Source organism: Watersipora subatra, chromosome 1 (genome assembly GCF_963576615.1).
Source record: "Watersipora subatra chromosome 1, tzWatSuba1.1, whole genome shotgun sequence".
Classification (NCBI taxonomy): Eukaryota; Metazoa; Bryozoa; class Gymnolaemata; order Cheilostomatida; family Watersiporidae; genus Watersipora; species Watersipora subatra.
The window spans coordinates 64,915,319-64,934,353 of record NC_088708.1 but is presented as its reverse complement, the minus strand read 5'-3'; the positions used below and the strand labels follow the sequence as shown (position 1 = coordinate 64,934,353).

The following is a 19,035-nucleotide window of genomic DNA, read 5'->3' as shown; positions in this document are numbered from 1 at the left end:
TTTTTCAAGTATTGGTATGAGTAACTATTTTGGTAATATTAAAAGTTTTTGGAGTACGCCATGGCCTACATTGGTATTGCTCTTAGTTGCGGGTACTTGTAATGACCTATATTGGTAATGAAACAAATAATCAATGATACTAATGACCTATATAGGTAATGAAACAAATAATCAATGCTACTAATGACCTATATTGGTAATGAAACAAATAATAAATGCTACTAATGACCTATATTGGTAATGAAACAAATAATCAATGCTACTAATGACCTATACAGTGTACTAACATTTAGCGTTATACGAATAGCTAACAAATGAAAAGTTCAGATAAAAAAGCTGATAAAAACAAAATTAAAGTTCCTGAAACATTTTAACAAAGAAACATGTTACTGTATTTCATGTATTACCCTACCGGATTAAATTATTTGATGGATTTAATAATTCGCGATTTTGCGTAACCAATTCCGTGAATTGTTAAAATCTGCAAATAATTAATTTTATTTTCAACACAAGGGAGAATAACTACTGCAGCAAATTAAAAACTAGCCACGAGGCAGAGTTTGTAAATGTATGTTCAAAACTCTTTAAAAATCATCGCTGGGGCTTTGAGTTATGCCTATTACCAATGCATCACGCTTCTTTATAAAATTATACAAGGTTGTCACAAGTTATCTGTGCAGATGATTGGCTCTCACACTGAAACAAGTAGCGGAACTTGATGAGTTAGACTATGCTGGTTTTTCGTGAAGATGAGGAACGGTAGGGATGGAAAAAATAAATGTTGTGTTTTATCAAGGAACCAAAGTAAATTTTAATTTGATTAATTCAGTGAATGGTTTTGAAAAAAACTCATAACTTACCACAAGTTGTTGGTTTACCAAAGGCCTCCAAATCGATAAATATTTATGAAAACTTCTGGATGCAGCCAGAAATTTATAGCTTAGCATGATCACATAAATTTCTCAGCTAAATAGAAACCTAGACACGTGGTATACGCAGGTGAAGGTTTTACTTTATAGATAGCTGCATTCACGAATTAATTTATTCGCGAAGGTGTTCACCCGCGAATATGCATGAAAAGACAGTTTTTGCAATATTTAGCTCCGCGAGTAATTTCATCCTGCAGGGTATTAATTATAAATTGAAATTTTGATTTAATTTGGGAAAAAGTGCTACAAATAGTTAAACAAAATGTAAATGCCTGCATTGGAATATTTCTAAAATAAGAACATCATGCAGCCAGAAAGCCACTTTAGCAAAACATGCCAATCATTGCAAGCAAGCAGTGCATGAGTTTGAAAGATCAAGGTTATGACAGTAAAGGAGTTTTGTCTGGTAAGCCTTGCATAAGCTCAAAGACAGTCCAGATCTATTGCCCAAGACAAAACTTGGAATTACCTTTGGAAGGGAAACCAGCAGTAAGTGGATCACCAGAGAACTCCATAACAGAGCCTCGCTCAACACCACTCGGTGGCAGAAACCAGGAATTCGGAAATGTGTCATTATAGTTAGCTGTTTTTTTGTCTAAATCGACACTTTCTTGTGGATCATTGTAGATTAAAACCCCGACTGCTCCGTATTGTTGGGCAAATTTTACCTAAAAAGAAAATAGACTTGGATAGGTTGAAACTATGACATTTTTTATTCATTCCAAGAGTTTCTTTCTCCATATCTCTGTCTATTTTCTTTTGTGGTATGTCTATTTCTTGCGCTAGACCCCCAAAGTCTCTGTCAAAGAGTAGGAGCCATTGCAGCGGGCAAGCAATCGGTAGCGTAACAGGCAAACGCAGTCTGTAAGCTGGTACAGGCGACGGAGAAGAAAGAGCAAGCAACTCCGCTGCAGAGGCAAGTATACCTTTAGCTGGGTATCCCTCCGTTAAAGGATCTCCCTTGGCTGTGCTGGTGCCACCTCGTTCTACACCGGAAGGTGGCAAAAACCAGCTGTGTGGGAATGTCTCTTCATAAGTGGCATTCACCCCATAAACACTTTCTGCTGGGTCATTATATAAAATCACTGCTACTGCACCCAGCTGCTGAGCCAGTTTAACCTATCGATGAAATGAATACTGTCAACACATACTCGCCATAGATATAGTTGAATAAAACGCTAATACATTCATACTTCGACTTACGAGCTTAATGCGTTCCGAGACCGAGCTCGTATGTTAATTTACTCGCATGTTGGTGCAATTTATTTATATATAAAACCATTAAATATATATTGATTGGTTTCCATACTCTAAAAAATGCAAATCAAACACTCAAAACAAGATATTGTAACCGAAAGAACATGTTGGTTATTGTCCTAATTTACCAAATGCTTTCAAAAAGCAACAATTAAAAAATAATGCCAGGAAATGTGATTAATTAAAATGTAAAATTAAATACATACAATAGCAGCTAACGCTAGCATTTTCCAGAGAGGGAAATATAAGTTATCCTTCATTACAACAGTTGACTTTGATAAATTTGGATTTTATCAATGTCTTAAAAGACAAACGTAGATGCAAACCTAAAAGCAATATTTCATTTTTAACTTAACGTAATTAAAATTTCTTCGGCGTTTGTGGTTTGAAGTTTCTCGCTGGTTAGCTATTTTTTCCTTTGTTTCGCTTCCACGACTAGCCGGTCGTTTTAAGATGATCCTATCTAAAGACGTTTGCCTTTGTCGCCCTTTCGACATGTTGCGATTAAGACGAACGCAGGTGTCGTCACAAAAGGTTAATGCGCGACCATTAGCCAACTTGTCCGAATGTCTATTTTTATAGTTTTGCTAGATAGCGCCGGCCTTTTCATATAACATCGTTTCAGTTACGCTGTCACCGGCCAATTGTTTATCCAATGCCTGAGCAGTCTCTCCATCAGCGGTCGTGAAGATCGCTGCGTCGTTTAGAAACTATGGCCAGTCCTTTTGCGAACTAAATGCCCTGAATATAATCCTTCGGTTTGATAATTGTGGATGTATTTCTGTCATATTACTGAGCTAGCTCAATCACGCATACACATTTTGCATATTTTCAATAATTTTCCGTTTAATGTCAACTGTTATTATTCGCTTTTTTTTGCATTATCTTTCATTTTACTGGCAAACTTTCGGTCAACGCAGAGTACTTTTAATTCACATAATTATGCACTGAAAATCGCAAAAAAAACACGGTACAAAAGTATAACCTGAGCAGTTGAAAAATACAGAGTGATGCTGTTCTCATAAAACACCTCCGGCATACTTGGCAACTGACTCACGTGCTCGTATCTCAAACATGGCTCGTATGTTAGTGCTAAAACTTGCTTAAAAGCTGGCTCGTATCTCAAGTTTCTCGTACGTTGGAGCACTCGTAAGTTGAAGTATTACTGTATACAAGGAATCCCTCAACAAGTGAGATATTTTATAACAGCTTCATTTCTTTACCCTTGAGGTGGGTTGGTTACCAAAACAGCCTCAACATGCACGCGGCTTCTGTAAGTGCTCTACCAATTAAGATGGTTCATTAAATATAGGAATATCACATGCCAAAAAACAGCTAAAAATATATATTTACCTTGTTTCCTCTGAAGATCTTGCCATATCTGCATATAACAATGGCGTCAGTCAAGTTGAGCCCCTTCTCGACCATGTGATCAAAATCTTCAGCCCGGCAGTAGTTTACATAGTATGCCTTAGTTCTCTACAAACCAATGCTAGCCTTAGTAACTTGAAAGTTTTGGATATGTCAAATGAAACAAATAGATTACATGTAGTCAAACATACATAAGAGCAGGAGCGCCTAAAATGTGATGCATAACAGTTTGATCAGCGGCAGTTGGCGAGCTGTCAATACTATGTTATCACGGAAGCAAGCGTAACTGTCTTGTCTTATATATTGCAGTATGTTGTTCTTTTTAGGTGGGAATTTACTTCAAACCATAACTCAGCAACCTATTTCATTCTAAAGCATGTATTATTGTAGGTTTGCTCATTGAACTTCAACTTTAGATTTTCATATGCAGCAAGATGTTGACGCAATGTCAATCTTATGCAAATCTTTACTATAATAAGAGCTGTGTCCGTCTGTCTGTCGATCCGTCCAAAGCCACGGGTGTAAGTTGGAAAAAATATGAATAAACAAAAATTCACATTCCCATTTCTTATTCTAAACAAACTGCAAATCATGGATATCGTATAATATAGACTATACACGCACCATTCGTTGAACAGAATATCTTCGGAGGATATCCGTGAAGATCGAGTTAAAATTTGAGGCACAATAGTCAAAATCTGCTCTTATGTTTTGAAAAATCATGGCAAGGGGTTGTGGGCAACTGCCTTTACCACACAATATTTGCTTGGTTCTCCTGAGAAACCAGAGCTAGTTTTTAAATTCTTTACTATCGCGAGAAGCGTGTCATATCTCGTAGCCTAAAACAATCAGTATATGTAATGGCGGTGAGGGTGCGCAACTCCGGCACATGTCCACTAAGTCGATTTCATACGTCACAATTCTCAGGATTTTCGAAGGGGTTTTCCTTTAATTCGTTATTAGGTAGACCTGTGTTTGGCTGGCTATAGCTCAGCTTCTGGTGGGTCAATCTCCTTGATTCTTTTTTATAAGATCAGTCGTCAACACCTCAAGATAAATAATAAAGCATAATACTATTATGCTTTCTCTATTCTTTAAGGACTTTCACAGAGCAAACAAAATCGGTTAACATACATGCATTGTTGTGTTGGCTGTTTGAGCATTGCAAAGTAATTTTAAGAAAATAAAATATTTAAACTAAAATGATTAACAGAAAATGATAAAAATATAACAAAATAGCTAGTCCTCACAAAATTGCAGCACCGGTACACAATTCAACAGACAAATTTAATGAGTACCACAATCAAATACGCTGAATACTTTTGTTGTAAGATTTTATGTTTTGGGCCTCAACGTTTTTATACAAGTCACAAAAGCCTTCCAAAAAGCGACATTTGGAAAAGTTGTTAACAAAAATGGTGCCTTAAACAGATACAGGTACAATAAACACATACGGGTACATTGAACACATACAGGTACATTAAACAAATACAGGTACATTAAACAAATACAGGTACATTAAACAAATACAGGTACATTAAACACATACATGTACATTAAACAAATACAGGTACATTAAACACATACAGGTACATTAAACACATACAGGTACATTAAACACATATAGGTACATTACACACATACAGGTACATTAAACACATACGGGTACATTAAACACATACAGGTACATTGAACACATACGGGTACATTAAACACATACGGGTACATTAAACACATACAGGTACATTAAACACATACAGGTGCATTAAACACATACAGGTACATTAAACACATACGGGTACATTAAACACATACAGGTACATTAAACACATGCGGGTACATTGAACACATACAGGTACATAAACACATACAGGTATATTAAACACATACAGGTACATTAAGCACATATGGGTACATTAAATACATACTGGTACATAAACACATACAGGTACATAAACACATACAGGTACATTAAACACATACGGGTACATTAAACACATACCGGTACATTGAACACATACGGGTACATTAAACACATACGGGTACATTAAACACATACAGATACATTAAACACATACAGGTACATTAAACACATACGGGTACATTAAACACATACCGGTACATTGAACACATACGGGTACATTAAACACATACGGGTACATTAAACAAATACGGGTACATTAAGCACATATGGGTACATTAAATACATACTGGTACATAAACACATACAGGTACATAAACACATACAGGTACATTAAACACATACGGGTACATTAAACACATACCGGTACATTGAACACATACGGGTACATTAAATACATACTGGTACATAAACACATACAGGTACATAAACACATACAGGTACATTAAACACATACGGGTACATTAAACACATACCGGTACATTGAACACATACGGGTACATTAAACACATACGGGTACATTAAACACATACAGATACATTAAACACATACAGGTACATTAAACACATACGGGTACATTAAACACATACCGGTACATTGAACACATACGGGTACATTAAATACATACTGGTACATAAACACATACAGGTACATAAACACATACAGGTACATTAAACACATACGGGTACATTAAACACATACCGGTACATTGAACACATACGGGTACATTAAACACATACAGGTACATTAAACACATACGGGTACATTAAACACATACCGGTACATTGAACACATACGGGTACATTAAACACTTACAGGTACATTAAACCCATATAGGTACATTGAACACATACGGGTACATTAAACACATACAGGTACAAACTTCTGCAAGAACAAAAAAAACTAACCGTGACATCAGCAGCTTTAGCATAGCCATTGAAAGGAGGGACAACATCACTTGCATCTGCATTGGGCACCAGCTCTTTCTCCACCTCCTGGCTGGCCATCTCTACTTGGTTTGTTGCATTGATTATGAAAGCCTGCAAGGGAAATAATTTCCACAATCCTGACAACAGATATAGATAAAAAAATACAATTACAGTAAAACATCTAATTGAACACCATCTCTATTTGAATGCCCCTTCTACTTGGCCGCCACTCTGAGAGAAGGGTTGAAAAATAAAGAGCCGCCCTTTATTTGAACGTCACCTCCATTTGACCGCCACTGACTATCTTTGATCTTTATCAACCCATAATATCAAGTGATCAGTTGAAAAGTGTCTACAAAATTGTATTAATAACAAATCATTTACATTATTAACAATTAATTCTCTCATTGTCTAACTCCAAAGCTTTTCGCTTTTTCTTGTTAAAACTTTAAAAGCAACACCATAGAAATAATCAATAACAGTCTCAGGCTAATAGTAGTTCCTTGTTTAACACGTTCTTAATACTTCGAAGAGCATGCATATAAAAACGGTTTGCAAGCTTTGGGCCAAAGGTTACGTCTAGTGAGCAAACTTTTACGCGTTGCATTTGTGCTAAATGCAACACATAAAAGTTTTGCTCTGCTAAAAGATTGTTTGGACGCTAATATCGACTAGTTTAGCAGTGCAGAAAAAGAGTTGAGGCCAGAAAATATTGTGGAAAATATTGGTCAACTAGACCATGTTCATTTCATTAAAAGCAATAATCAGAATGTAGCTATCCGAGCAAACGATATAAATATTTTTGCTTTAAAAACGTTAATTTTTGTTTCTGCATGTAATATAAGTATGGTTAGTTTATGTCACCTGTTCATGGGTATATATTTGTAGCATTTGATAGATTATCATTATATAACTTATAAATGTGCAGATTTATAGCATGTTATTTAATAGCACCCCTGCGGCTATCTTAACACGGCTAACAATGGATCGATGCTCATAACTCCACTTCTATTGCACATAAAACCTAGTTTTGACTGCAAACTGTTGCAAACATATCAATGATTGCAGTGAGTTTTTATTCACCAATGTTAAATATAGATATAAAAGGAAAATATGTCTTCAAATTTAGAATCCGCAGCACGCTCACAGCCTGCTGCGAAAATTACTGAAGAAGTCTCTTAGATCATTCTGCTGAATCTTATTAGAATTATTTGGATTATTTTGGTGACAAAATAACTTTTATAAACCATGGGTTCAAAAATTACGACAATTTATATAAATTTTCGGATTTATCAAATATTTAAAAATGCCGGTAAAAAATTAATTTGGTAGGAAAAGAGTTGAAGAACAATGTGAGAGTCGGATGGGTTCAATAGCTACCCGATTTCTTTCATCCGGTCCTCCTGGGTACGAGAGCAGCACATTAAAAACATCTCGCTTTGTCTTAAACTTATACTCATCTCTCCACTTGGTTTCAATCATATCAGCTAGCTCATTATTTCTCTCACTTCCTGCCAGATGAGGCTTGCTGCTGTATTCTCTGTAATATACATCATTTAAAGCATCATCTGATGCTCGTTAATCTTCAGAATAATGACAGTCACATTGCATAGGCGACCAAAATAGTATGTTGAATTTTAGCCTTTTGAAATCTTCTAGATTGATGGGGCACTGTGCATACCACAAATGGCGCTGATATCCATAATCTACAGAAACCACTTACAGTCATTTTAGTATGAGAACAAGCTGTAGCCATGCTAAACTAATTCAGCAAGGCTGCATTATTCAACCAGAATCCGAAACAACAATGACCTAGCATAAATTTTATTTATGTTAGGTTACACACAAACTACATTTTAATTTGCAAAGGCAGCTACGTGGAAACTGGTTTGGGTGAAACCATATTAATTTTTTATCTGGACAAACATCTTTCTTCTATCATCATGTAACATAATAGTCCTAACTGCTGCAGTGTAGTACTGCTGTTCTCTGGCTATTCCTAGTTTAAAGATCCTCCTGCTAGGTCACTCTGGCTATTCTTAGGTTAAACCTACTCCTGCTACGAAGGTCACTCTGGCTGTTCCTAGTTTGAAGATCCTCCTCCTAGGTCACTCTGGCTATTCTTAGGTTAAACCTACTCCTGCTAGGTCACTCTGGCTATTCCTAGGTTAAACCTACTCCTGCTAGGTCACTCTGGCTATTCCTAGGTTAAAGATCCTCCTCATAGGTCACTCTGGCTATTCTTAGGTTAAACCTACTCCTGCTAGGTCACTCTGGCTATTCCTAGGTTAAACCTACTCCTGCTAGGTTACTCTGGCTGTTCCTAGGTTAAACCTACTCCTGCTAGATCACTCCATGTAGACAGTGTCGTATAGTTTCACAGAGTCCCGTGACCAAAAGCCGGAAACAAAAACGCTTGATTCCAAACAAACCCGATCGACATACTGATCTCTAATGGAACATTCTTACCTCGCTCTCAACATCTCACTCTTTTGCATTTACTTTACTTTATTACAAAAATCATTTGTAGTTTCTTGTAGGGAATTTTGTCTTTTTTCAAATGGTTTATAATACAACAATCAATTTCAGAGCGACTGCCAATGGGGGTAATGTTTGTTGGTTAGTGTTGCGGCCTCTCCATTATAACTTATATAAAACAATAGTGGGCGCGGCTTGTTTGTTTGGAGCAGTGCGAGCTCCAATATGCGCATCCGTTAGCAGCGAAACTCTGTGAAGTTATACAGCTCTGTACTGGCAGAGTCATATAGCCTTACAAAGTCTCGCGACCAAAACCGGAAACAAAAACGTCCGATTCCAAACAAACCCGATCGACATACTGATCTCTAATGCAATATTTATACCTCACTCTCAATTCCGCTCTTTTTTGCATTTACTTTACGTTTTAACAAAAACTTTATTAGCGGCTTTTTGTAGGAAATTTTGTTTTCTTCCAAATGGTTTTTGATACAACAATCAACTTTAAAGCGAGTAGGTTTCTAATGAGAGTGGTAGTTTTTGTTGATTAATGTTGCGGCCTCTCCATTATAACTTATATAAAAATAGTAGGCGTGGCCTGTTTGTTTGGAATCGAGCGAGCTCTCGTATACGCTTCTGTTGGTCACGGGACTCTGTGAAACTATACGGCTCTGCATGTATAAAAAGAAAATTTATGCGCACCGCTGCTCTTTAGTCGACAAATAAACTTTTTTAACAATCGCGTGCCATTTCATTCATAATGTTGCTCGACAGATCAAAAAGTTGGAAGTCAGAGACCACATAAGACAATAAATGCTATGTCATTATGATGAAAAGCTGGCGGATATGTATCGACCTGCAAACCTAATATTTGCAATCAGAATGTTTTATATTCTTGTCATGGTTCACCAAAAATAGATTTATGCCAAATCAAGTAAGAAATATCTAATTCATCATTTGGTACATATTTGGTCGTGTCTTTTATTAGCACAGTGGGTAGCTACATGGCTGATGGAAGCACCACAAGGAACATCAACACGTTCAGTAACCTTTTCTCATGGTACCAGCATGTTGGTGTCGGGTCACACCCACTTGTCATCAGCCATGAGCGTATTTATCTCGTGTTGACAAGTAAAGATTAACATAGCCTCATCGCTGCAACAACTATGTTTGCAAGTATAGAGAGCTAAAAAGATAAGGAACTTGAAATGACCTTGGGCTCACAACATTATTGGCCGATACACCGCCAGTACAGAACATCGACTTTGTTGATCAAATTTGGCATGTAGTTGGAAAGCAGTAACACAGGTCAAGGACAAACGAAAAGTGTTATTGCTATGGTTACTAAAGCCCAGGCAGGCAGGTTTCAGTCAGAGTGAGTAACTAACTGCACAACAATTTTAATAGGTTGATTGGTGCAGGTGTTACAGTTTCAGTCTTTCAAGTTGAAAGTTTGAGGTTCAAGTCCTGTTGAAAGCAATTTTTTCCTAACCTCCGAGCACGGCTCCAGACAGATGGACAAACAGACACTGTTCATATTATAGCAAAGATGTATCAATTATCTCCTCAAATAACTAATACGTGTTCACAAATCCATACTTACGACAAATATAAGTACAGGCCCTTTTTGTGTCATCTAATTCTTGAAATAAGTATTCCTAGGAATTTAGATATTTTACTAGCTGCTGTCTATGAAGAGGAGTAATAGGCCTACTATGCTGCTATTGCAATCGCTCACAACTCTGATAAAATTAATATTAGTTGTCTTTTCGTTTCTGAAAACATGACATACATAGTTTCCCATTTTGTAGCTACAAAACACAAAAACAAGCCCGGGTTCCTAACATTCTGATGTATACGCAGGTATGAAGTATATATAGTGTAGGCCTATCTAAAAACAAACTGTTTAGAATTCTTCCTACATTTCAAAAAATCAACGCCAAAGGAGGTATTGGTTTTTGTTTAAATCCCATCATGATGACGCGACTACAGTAAAAAGTTTTTTTTTATTCTCATGCTACATCCCCTTGTACAGGCGCTAGCAATTATGCAACCGGGTATAGTTCTTAACTCTTTCACTACTGCATTAAAATCTTACCGAATGAATATTCTGCCCGAATTAATAAAACAAACTTTTCGAAAAACCAATATAGCGCTAGTATTTAAGCAATATCTCGAGAATAAAAGCAGATATCGTTTTATTGTAAAATGCATATTATCCAAAACAAAAATTCTCTACAAGACAAGTATAAAGTGAATTTCACTCTCGTACAATCTCCAACAATTTATTTGCGTTGAACGAACGCGTAGGTTTTTCCTTGCCATGACGATAGCGATCTGGTTTTGCCGTTTTGAAAAATAATCAGAAATGGAATAGTTGAACCAAAAAATTTTCTTTTAGCAGCACTTTACTTGCAACAGGGTTGTTTCACTGGAGACAATATTTGATTGGTCTAGCTAATGTGTGGGCTTCGTAATGAAAAGAAAAGTGAAACCCTATTAATAAGCCGATATATCGTTTTACGGTTGGTACTTTTATCACCGCAAATTGTTGGAAATGTTAAGCCAAAGGTTTTTTATTGATAGCAAGTGATTGGCAACAAGGTTGTTTCAATGGAGACAAAATTTTATTGGTCTAGCTATTGTATAGGTTTCGTAATTAAAAGAAAAGTGAAACCATATTGAAAAGCCGATATATCAGCTTACGGTAGAGAAAGAGTTAGTAACTGAGTGATGAAACTTCAGTTGTTAGGAAAGAAAGCAGTCGAACAGGATTAGCATTGATCCTATCTGGTACCCATACTGAACTACTCAATAACAAGAGCTATAATTTCATGCTCAAATACCAGCAACAATGGCTTAATATTACCCCTCATACACACTTAAAAAGTGTTGAAAAACTGCACTGAGATCATCGTGTGTTGATTGACCTATTTACCTATTAGTTAGCATAGTGTCAGTTACATGGGCCTACTTCTAAATATATTTACTCAAGAAGATGTGATAAGCAGGAGACACGTACGACCTAAAATAAGTATTAACATTTACCAGTTTCCAACTTCTGTAAACGCCTGCTCAATAAAATAGGTTGGTAGGTGAAAAATTTGGTCCTGTTAGGGGGAGGGAACTCCACCAATGTTTGAAAACAAAATGGTTTATGTAAGAAGCAAAATAGAGGAATGTTGCTGCTGTACATTGTTTTAATTCTAAATTTACTTTTTCAATGTTTTAGTTTTATTAATACTTGCAATTTGACTAAAATAGACTGTTGAAGAAGTCTCCTAGAAGTACCAACTTTATAAGTTGCGATCTTAGTTTCGTACAATTTTGTAAACGACGAGTTTCAGTTTAAATTCCTGTTGAACCTCTACTAAACCTAAGCACAGAGCATACTAAATGAAAATTTCATGCTGGTAAAGTGGTTTGTTAGCAGTTATTAGCAGCAACCCAGTTGGCATAGAGAGTTGAATATCCATTGAACTAGCTCAGTAGTTATAAAGTCAGAGCTCTGATGCTAGGACTGGCTGACCAGTAGCTGAGACAGTCAAGGTCAGCTGCTAGAAAGTTCTCTATTGTTAAATGAAATATTCTGGAATAAAATACTCATTGCACCCCACGGGGAAAACATGTTTTTTTATATTGCTTTAGTCACGTGTCAGCAAGCATGCTGATATACTTTTGATTTTCCGGCCACTAGCTGACACCCAGATGTTAACCTTCAATCAAAATCTTTATTGAAAGAACTGGATTTCAAAAGGTTGACAGACATCAAAAGAATAATGACTACTATGCTTTATTATGAGAGGAACGAAATTTGATCCTTTTGAATCTCATGCGAAAAATGGTTACTCTATGGCGCAAATAAGGTTTAAAACTGTCAAAATTACCCTATTTCAAAACTTCTACAAGTATTGCGGAGGCAATTCAGCTGACAGTAATATCTGCTACCATCATAATCTGAAAAATCTCTTATTTCTAAAGAAATTGAATGTTTAGTTATAAATGTTACATGTGTAAAATCATTCATAATAGGAAACACCTAACTTTGTTAAACAGCTTTAGTTATTTCAATATTTCACAATTATGCCCAGAATACCATGTAACTCAATACAAACTTACTCATTTAACTCGAAATTGAAATTCTATTTTCAGGACACTTTGGAGACATCAGATGCAAATTTTGCCATCAAACGTGGCATAAAACATGAGAACTTGTTGTGCAATTTGGGATTTGACCATAGCAATATCTGTTCAGCGCAGAAATATAAAAAAACTCTAAAAATACACAAAAATACTGGGCTTAATATTCGTGAAAACTCTCACATTTGAAAGAAAGTGTTTTCAACAATCTAACCACAAAAATTATGGGATTGTGTGGAAACTGTTACGGCTAGTCTTTCGAACAGTCAAAACATATATACTGTAAAACCTATATATTTGTACACATGGTGCTCTGTTTTCAATTATTTTCCTATAGTGGCAGTCAAATAAAAGTGGCATTCAATTAGCAGTTTTATGGTACGTAAAAGTATGTATAAGTATATACATATATAGGTCTATATATACACATAGATAAGCCTACTCGAATATGGTGAGGAAATCTAGCTAAGGTTCATACAGCTTAGAGGTCTATCAACCCGTAACACTCGATATTTACACTAAGAGTATCGATATGCCATTTTTATGACTCACGTAAAATTTAAGAGTGACTCACACACCAAGTATGATTTTCTTAATGAGTAGTTTGGCAGATATGTCTGAGCGGGTGCTCCTTTGCATATCATCTTCAATACAGACAGATTGTTGCATATTGGATATAGATATTGGATATAGGTTTTGGATATAGATTTTGGATATAGATATTGAACCTAGATATTGGATATAGGTATGAGATATAGATATTGGATATAGGTACTGGATATAGATATAGGTACTGGATATAGGTAATGGATATAGGTATTGGATATAGATATTGGATATAGATATTGGATATATATATTGGATATAGGTACTGGATATATAGATGTTGGATATAGGTATTCGATATAGATAATGGATATAGATTTTGGATATAGATATTGAACCTAGATATTGGATATAGGTATGAGATATAGATATTGGATATAGGTACTGGATATAGATATAGGTACTGGATATAGGTATTGGATATAGGTATTGGATATAGATATTGGATATAGATATTGGATATATATATTGGATATAGGTACTGGATATAGATGTTGGATATAGGTATTGGATATAGATAATGGATATAGATTTTGGATATAGATATTGAACCTAGATATTGGATATAGGTATGAGATATAGATATTGGATATATAGGTACTGGATATAGATATAGGTACTGGATATAGGTAATGGATATAGGTATTGGATATAGATATTGGATATAGATATTGGATATATATATTGGATATAGGTACTGGATATATAGATGTTGGATATAGGTATTCGATATAGATAATGGATATAGATTTTGGATATAGATATTGAACCTAGATATTGGATATAGGTACTGGATATAGATATAGGTACTGGATATAAGTATTGGATATAGGTATTGGATATAGATATTGGATATAGATATTGGATATATACAGTCAAACATGGATAACTCGTCCACGGATAGCTCGAACACATGGTTAATTCGAACATTTCCTTTGGTCCGTTCCCACGTAATGATAAATTGCTATAGATAACTCGAACTCAACACTGTTAATTTGAACTGTTTTTTTGCCCAACGGCTACCGAAACGGTTGTTATCGCTTTAGAAAGTCACTTTATTCAAAGCCATAGAGGTAAACTTCATCTTTTCGTAATTCATAAGCGTCGTTATTACCACCATCGGCAAAATATTTTTGTCAACGACTTTTCTAAAGGTTTGGTGAAATTTGATTTATACTGCTATACGATGAGTAGCACGGGCTAGCCGGGTCACGGGCGCAAGGATTTTCGCCACGCACATACAAAACAAAAATCGCATGTTGTTTTTGTTTTGTATGTGCGTGGCGAAAATCCTTGAGTGCGTGACCCGGCTAGCCCGTGATGAATAGTTTTCCGACGTTGATTCCGTGTTGAATCAACATTGGAATGTTGAATGTTTAAAACGTCTTAAAAATTGTTGTAATTAAACTTTAACGTTGTCTGAGCTACAAAAAACTATTCATCGTTTGACCTAAACACAGAATACGTGTGTACATTCAATAAGTATTTATTAAAAAAACGTGAGTGATATAGAATGTACGTAAAACCTCGTAAAACTTCTAATTGAACTGCCTCGGAGTGTTGCTCTTAACGAATCCCAGGTAAAGTAAGATAATCTTTGCATAAACTTCAAGAAAAAACGGCAAAATTGATCGTGGGTAAAACCCCAAAAGAAAAAAATGTCTTTTCTTTTGAGCATTTCAACAACGATCAAGTTTTGCCAATGTCAATCTGAAAAACGTCCTGGCAATTACATCACCTCAAACAACAAACCAATCTCAAGTGATAGAAAAATCTCTATACTTTTTCATAAAAACGTTTTAAACTTTACATTAGAAGCATTTAATTTGAAACAAGCCATTTGTGCTTTTGATTTATATTATAGTTTGTATATGTACATGTATCTACTAATAAATAAGTAAATATATGGACTTGTGACAGTGCTCTGATAACTTGAACGCTCTGATAATTCGAACACTTTTGCTCGGTCCCTTGAAGTTCGAGTTATCCATGTTTGACTGTATATTGGATATAGGTATTGGATATACATGTAGATGTTGGATATAGATGTTGGATATAGATTTTGGATATAGGTATTAGATATAGGTATTGGATATAGATATCGATATATATATTGGGTATAGATATTGGTATTATTGGATTATACATACAGAGGATGATTATCGCTGCAAAGTTGGACGTACTTTGTAACATATGGTTTTCGATGAAAAATTAGCTGTAGGGAAAATTATTAGCTAAGAATTAGTATTTATAGCTCTGCATGTCTCCATGCATTGTAGAATGCCACAAGTGGCGAATATCGAAGAATGCAAACAGCTGTGATAAAATGAAATGTCATCTGGAAGCAGCTAACAAGACTGGATAATTTATTCATCACGACTCCAGCTCCCCCTATGCCAACATATGCACATGTTTATCTTATCGGTATAATCTGCATACTCATTACAAATCTGGAGTGTTGATTGATTGCTATTTTTGCTAGCAGAAGCATGAAGTGGAAGATAGACAGGAATCAAAGGATTCTCATGAGACACGCCTCCCAATCATCTGATAACCAGGCTGATCAAGGACCTTCGTGGTCAATCGACTATCCAGCTATCTAGTAGTTCAAATAGTTGGATGGGTCTTGCATTTCAATGGCTTTGCCCTAAATATCAGGGCCTGTTCTATAATTCGTTTGCTATTTGAACTGCCATAGATCCTTAGGCTAATCAGACACTATCCATGATCACATCCATTTTGATTAGATCTGTCTTGTCGATCAGATCTGTCCTTTCGGCCATTGATCCGTGATCAATCGCCTAAAAGACCAATTTTGTCAAAGTGTAAAGTTGTAATATTTGTTGATTGGTCGGCTGTACCTCACCGAATCGGCTTTTTATAATCAATTTCATGATGTCTCTCTATGTATATATGACAGTGTAGGCAGTAATTGCAACGGTCTTAATAATATCATATACTTCAGATCTTGTATTACTTCATTACTATTACTTAAAAGCAGTGAGTAAAGAACTGCCTTAAAATGGAACTAATAGATCTCAAACAAATGTAGTAAACTTGTGGCCAGCAGAGTAACAAACATGCCAACTTTCAGATATGGGCGTGTTCAGAAAATAAAGCATTTTGGCCCATCTACATTGTTTACCTGTTCACCTCCTTTATATTATCTGCGGAGATTGTCTCAAATAAGAAGTTGCGATTAGATTGGTATCGACTAGGATCAGGCTTGTTCACAGATGAGGTGGGAGCGGTAGAAGTCTTGGTAGCGAAGTGACCAATGAGGCCTCCTATGATAAGCCCTACAATACTTGATACTTTTAGTAAATCAACAGAAGACATCTTGGAACAATACTAAGGTGTGTCAGAGTGACTAGGGTCTGCTTGAAATGAGCTTTTGGTGCACATGTTTCTACACGCACCATAAATTGGGGCATTATTGGTTTGCATCGACAACTTTTCTCCTTTTTTTAATCAATTTCACTGGTTTTATAGACCATAATTGTGGTAATTATACAATAAGTTGATGGGAGCACACATCTTCATTTACAACAATCTGCTTATTTTTTCTAAACAGCAAGGTCTATTCTGTAAAGTTAAACCAATAGCAGTCTACAACAAAGCAAAATAACAACATGCTTTACTATAAAAAGAGCGGTACTACCTGCGCATCGTCGATCTGTATTCGGGGTCAAGGTTAGGAAAAAAGATAACTTTTGATGATAGTTCAACTTGTGAAATTTAGTTTGATGGACCGAGCCTTTAACACATGCACCAATCGACTGCCTCTAAGTATTTAGGAACAAGTGCAAAGATACCTATTCTTTGTTTTGTCAACACATTTGACGATCTTTCACGAGGAACTAGAATGTCATGAACGTTGTACAATATATAATAGATTTAACACTTCTTTTGCAAGTGCAGTGAGATAGGTTCACATTCGAATCAAATTTGCCAACTCGTCTCGACTTAACACTTTATGTTACATGGATTTTTTTACGTTGTTCGAAGCAAAAACTTCGCATAAATTCTTTACGTTATGTAGAATTTCCGTTATAGGAGGTACAATTATACTTTGTAGGAGCTGGTAGCATAATTTGTCTAACAAATGAGACGTGGTCAGTCATGCCCAGTGACAGCAAGCTTCTCTCCAGCAATACAATAAACATAAAGACTGGCAAAGAAGAGCTCTATAGAAATAGCGACAGTTGACAAATGGTCAATAGAAAGATTATCAAATCACCAGATTTTATCTGATATTTCAATTTTGAGCCTTTCCTCGGGTTGTTCGTAGAAACCGCTATTTCAGTCAAGGTCTGAATCTAGTACCCCTGGCTTGTGAGTTGTTGATTACGTTGGTGTCAACTGTCATATTATATCAAGTATTTGATCTATTGTTCCCATAATAATAGAGACGCAAGTGTGTTAAATTGTAAGACCATTGTCTGTCACTTTTAGCAGTAAATACGGTCAAACTACTTTTATCATCAACTCAATATGTAAATTTTTTAACATGTGATAAAGGAGAGTGGAGCATCGACTGTTCTTCAACTGACATGGTAGTATTAGCTATAAACATACAGTTAAAGATACAGTCTTTTCAATGAGAGCTTTTATTTAGGTACACATACAACATGCCTCAATTTATTGGAAATGTCATACATTTATTTGTATGACATTCACAGTGTACTTTCGTAAAAATTTATTATAAACTGTGATCGCCATTGCCAAAATTTAATAGATACAATGTTGTAATAGAAAGATAAGTAACCCAGTGCAAACCTAGTCACATAACTTTCAAAACTGTAGCCTACTATATTAAGGATACTTGTGGAGCCCTGAATGACAACTTGTAACATAAAACCAGGAAGAAAGGTTAAACTTTTTAATCAGATCATAAGATGAGCAGCAATAATAAAAAATTACAATTATGCATGAAAGACTAACTTACCCTATAAATTTAATATTCCGTTTTTAAAATATCTAATCAACAATCAACTGAATTTTACGATCAGGATATGTATAAAACTTTAACAAGCAGTGGGTAACAAGCTCTAGAAACAAATGATTCAATGTTATTTTACTAGCGGACAGGCATCAGTCTAAAATGTACGACTTGCAAATACAAACATCTAAGATGTAAACAGTTGATTCCTAGCTCTATGGACAATTCATGCCATTCACATGGGGCACCTCAATTAAGATTCTATTAATTTTGTGGATTGCTTGAGATCTAGTGTTCGGGGGGGGGGGGGGGGCACCCCTGAAAAAGCCCTGAAGAGCCATGCGAAAGTAATAATTGACTAATAAGATGAGATATACCTGAAAGTGAGTGACAGCAAAGTGCGATGCTAGCAATGAAGGCATTGGATCATGATGTGCAATTGGAAGTACATGAGCCATAACATAT

The 19,035-nt window shown here is 35.7% G+C and overlaps 1 protein-coding gene across 2 annotated transcripts in view; it reads right to left on the bottom strand.

Annotated features, from left to right (window-relative positions):
* LOC137385794 (putative N-acetylated-alpha-linked acidic dipeptidase) overlaps positions 1–19,035 on the bottom strand; it is a 37,367-nt gene that overhangs the window by 16,035 nt on the left and 2,297 nt on the right. Inside the window, exons 2-6 of one of the 2 annotated variants that reach the window (XM_068072357.1) lie at positions 16,774–16,927; positions 7,788–7,947; positions 6,387–6,518; positions 3,540–3,665; positions 1,856–2,048 (exon numbers count right to left, since the gene is read on the bottom strand). In XM_068072357.1, coding sequence (XP_067928458.1) covers positions 1,856–2,048; positions 3,540–3,665; positions 6,387–6,518; positions 7,788–7,947; positions 16,774–16,927 — 765 coding nt within the window. Of the gene's footprint in view, positions 1–1,398; positions 1,598–1,855; positions 2,049–3,539; positions 3,666–6,386; positions 6,519–7,787; positions 7,948–16,773; positions 16,928–19,035 lie in introns of both variants that reach the window. The other variant, XM_068072356.1, reaches the window with a different exon arrangement.